Source organism: Ammodytes marinus (genome assembly GCF_949987685.1).
Source record: "Ammodytes marinus genome assembly, chromosome: 24".
In the NCBI taxonomy this organism is placed as follows: Eukaryota; Metazoa; Chordata; class Actinopteri; order Uranoscopiformes; family Ammodytidae; genus Ammodytes; species Ammodytes marinus.
Genome location: NC_137228.1, coordinates 3,564,904 through 3,568,742, shown reverse-complemented (window position 1 = coordinate 3,568,742; position 3,839 = coordinate 3,564,904). Strand labels below are relative to the sequence as shown.

Genomic DNA, 3,839 nt, shown 5'->3' with positions numbered 1-3,839 from the left:
ACACACACACAGTTTCACTTGTTATTTCAATGTCATACACGACTCTACCAATAACAATGGAGTATTACATGAAAGTGGTGCAGAAAAAGCACGGCGCATTATGAAACGTCTGTCTCTACTTACTGTATGTAGTTAATAGACCTGTCGATGATGTGCCTTTATTTTTTGGTCCACTTTGCTTTGCCGTCCTTTTCCCTTTGCTGTTTTGTCTATTGCTGTGTCAGTACTGACTGCAGTAAACAAAGCAATGAGGAATTTAGTTCAGCAGAAGCCGGTGTATAAGCTTAGTTTGCTTGTGATGATCAGAGCATTTCAATCATATAGAGTATAGTTGTTCAATTGTTATGTACAAGTGGTATACCATGCAACATGCAACGTGGGTGGTAGGATGGCCTAGAGGTTAACCAGTAACCATGAGGTCGCTGGTTTGATTCCCAGGAGGGTGTTATTTGTAACATTAGTGGCGGCTGTAATAACATTAGTGTGTCCTTGAGCAAGGCACTTAACCCTAAACTGCTCCAGGGGGCGCTGTACTACGGCTGACCCTGCGCTCTGACCCCCTCTGGAGTGTGGTAAATTGAGAGGGGATATGCGAAAAAAATATATATTTCAATGCACCCTGTGTTCTAAAAATTGACTAAAATGCAATCAACATAATTTATCAATTTCAACATTTTTTTTTTAATTTAAATTACATGGAGAAGTGAAAAACAAATGTACAAATGGGGCTTGATATGAGGTTACACTTTTTGGGTCACATTGAAAAATATATATTTATTTTTGACTGGATTACTGGTTACCATGGTGACTTAGATAAACTTCCTTTATGAGAAAAAACTAAAGAACAATGATAGTACTCCTAAATCTTGATTTACAAAAAATAAGTATGAGTATAATGATGTATTAATGTGAGCTTGTGTGTGGCTTTACAGTAAAAAATTGAGTATGCGATATAAGTCACTGAATAAATCAACATGTGCATTGTGTCATAGAGAAAGAGTGAGCGACCTGAAGTAAGGGTTCTTGAGGTCCAGGATGTTTCCAGATCTGAAGCCTGATTGGTCGACGGTGGCCGTGATGGTGATGTCATAGCTCTGTCTGCAGTGTGAGGGGGAGAGGTAAGGAGACTGTTTGTTACACTGGACTGACAACAAGCTTTTATGAGTCCGTTCCAAATCGCATACTCTTTCTTTTTTTTATTCTACATACTACATCTGACCATAAAAAGAATCTAGTTATGATGCAGAACTGTAGGCATACTATTGAGACATACTTTCACTTATTTATTTCATCATAACATCGCGCCTTGATCTCGCCTCTTGCTTTCATATCCGTCGCATCACCCGGTTGTTTTCCTAGGGAGGCTCCGTCGATGTGACGCCACTTCCGGTGCGCACTGGATTGTGGGTCAGAATCGCCCCAAATAGGATGCTGTTTTCAACGCTAAAAAAATCTCGGACGGATCTAAGTAGACATCCGGGATATTTTTAAGCATACTAAATGGACCACAAACATTGGGACATCCTAAATCTTTTTTTTTCTACCATACTAAATGGCAGAAAGTATGGCTATTGGAACGCAGCCACTATTTATCTACCAAACAAGACTGTATAAGAGTTTTACATGTAATAGAATAATGTCAAATTTGATAAAGAAAGTATTGTGTGTGTGTGTGTGTGTGTGTGTGTGTGTGTGTGTGTGTGTGTGTGTGTATGTGTGTGTGTGTGTGTACCTTTCATTAGCAGTGAGCAGGACGGTCCCAGACAGAGTTTGTCCCACTTTGGCGAAGAGCGGAGTCTGAAGCAAACACCTGACCTGAGACCAGCGGGTCAGGGGCTCAGAGGGAGAGGTGGACAGCCACACTGTGGAGCTGCACACACACACACACACACACACGCACACACACACGCACACACACACGCACACACACTCACACGCAGCAACACACACACATAAACAGAACACATGAACGCACACACGCAGGCACAAACACACGGAAACACACACATGCACAGAAACACATGAACGCACACACACACACGCACACAAAAACACATGAACACACATACACAAACACACACACGCAGAAACACACACATTAACAGAACACATGAACGCACACACGCAGGCACACACACACGGAAACACACACATGCACAGAAACACATGAACGCACACACACGCACGCACGCACGCACACACAGTCAGGATCTTAGGAAAATATGTTATAAAGGCAATAGCTCCTAAGATATGTATGGTGGTAAAAAGTGTAAGGCCTTTTCCATAACAGTACACTGAGTTTCTTACCTGGACCCTGAATAGGCCACATCGAACCAGAAGGCAAGTCCATGGACCAGACCAGACTGCTGCAGTGTGAACACAAAGGGGATCTCCATTCTACGGGAAACACACCACAGTTGTATCATTTCATAGTTACCATTTCATATATGCATTGCTTATAACTTATGTGTGTTTGCTGTATCCTGTCCACTGTAATTGTTTTCCTCTGTTAAGCTGACTATTGTCACCAGTGGAATGAGTGAGGGTGTATTGAACTCTGAGATCCTATGTCGTATACATGTGCACTAGTTCATCCTAGCCTGAGAAAAAAGGCAGAAAGAGTGTTTTATGGTCTCACTGTCTAACCCTCCTTTTTTCCCTTGTGTGACATCACACATGGGAAAATGTAGGGTTAGGATTGAGAGGACAGCTGGGCCAAGGGAAGACTGAGGAAAGACTGAGGGAAGAAAAACCTCATTCATTATATTATAATAGTGATTTTATAATGATAGAACACCGGTTCCGTATGGGTGAAGTATTCCTTTACTGACTTTCCTGTCAGTGACTGCAGTTAGCAGTCCCCTCCCTCGTCCCCACGTCACCACATTAATGCACTGCGGTCTTCAAGCAGCGAGTTATCTAGCATCATCTCAGATCCATAAGTACAATACAACAATCAGATCCGAAAGTGTGATAAAACATGATAAAAACCATCAAAACAGACATTGGGAAGGATTTTTACCTGCTCCGCCATTGTAGGCGCATACACATTCACCCATCTGTCGCTCTGTGCGTGCACCGGCAGTGAGACAGGTGCCGGTTTGTAGCGTTCTCTCTTCTGATTGGTTATCAGTAGTGGGATCCCCGAAAAGTTTATTTGCCGATTTACATGCAGAGCGAGTGACTGTGAGATCCGAGTTATGAAACGCGCACACTGTATAAGTGATCACTGTATAAAAATAGAGCTATTTAACACTTATATTAACATAAATCTATCGCTTACTTCACCTTTAAGTGTTAATTGATATACAGCACACTATTTTAACAGTTAATGTTTCTGTTATGAAGACATAATTGTATAATTAATATAATTGTATACTGTGTTTACTAAAATCAAGATCCAAGAGCTTCAAGATTCAAATTCAGATACATTGTGATTTATTATGTGTGTATATACCAGCATGATTGCCATGGTTACCGGGGCTGTGTTCGAAGAGCCCTACTAATGTCCTCCCTCCTACATACTCAACATGTATATACTACATACTGTCTACTTTCTACTTCATGAACGATTGTATATGCGAGGTTCGTCGGACCATTTAAACTGAAGTATATAGAAGCAATAAAGAATTTGAAAAAAAAACTTCTGTGTCGTTTGAAAAGACGCCATGCATTGTGGGGGCGGTTGAGTATGTAAGTATCCTATCGATCCATACACAAAATCTTTACCGGAAGTAAGTACTCATCCGGGCCTTTCTCGCCTACACAAACCCCACATACACAACCACAACATACTCAAATTGACATCAAAAGTAGTATGAGTATGAGTTAGTAGGGCT

General features: G+C 41.3%; 1 protein-coding gene across 1 annotated transcript in view; it reads right to left on the bottom strand.

The window, feature by feature from the left end:
* Positions 1-986: 986 nt before the first annotated feature.
* Positions 987-3,839, bottom strand: part of LOC307269638 (histone-arginine methyltransferase CARM1-like) — a gene marked incomplete at both ends in the record, with an annotated part of 11,932 nt that continues 9,079 nt past the window's right edge. The window contains 3 exons of the mRNA XM_080052635.1: positions 987-1,098; positions 1,733-1,870; positions 2,308-2,397. Coding sequence (XP_079908761.1) covers positions 987-1,098; positions 1,733-1,870; positions 2,308-2,397 — 340 coding nt within the window. The remainder of the gene's footprint in view (positions 1,099-1,732; positions 1,871-2,307; positions 2,398-3,839) is intronic.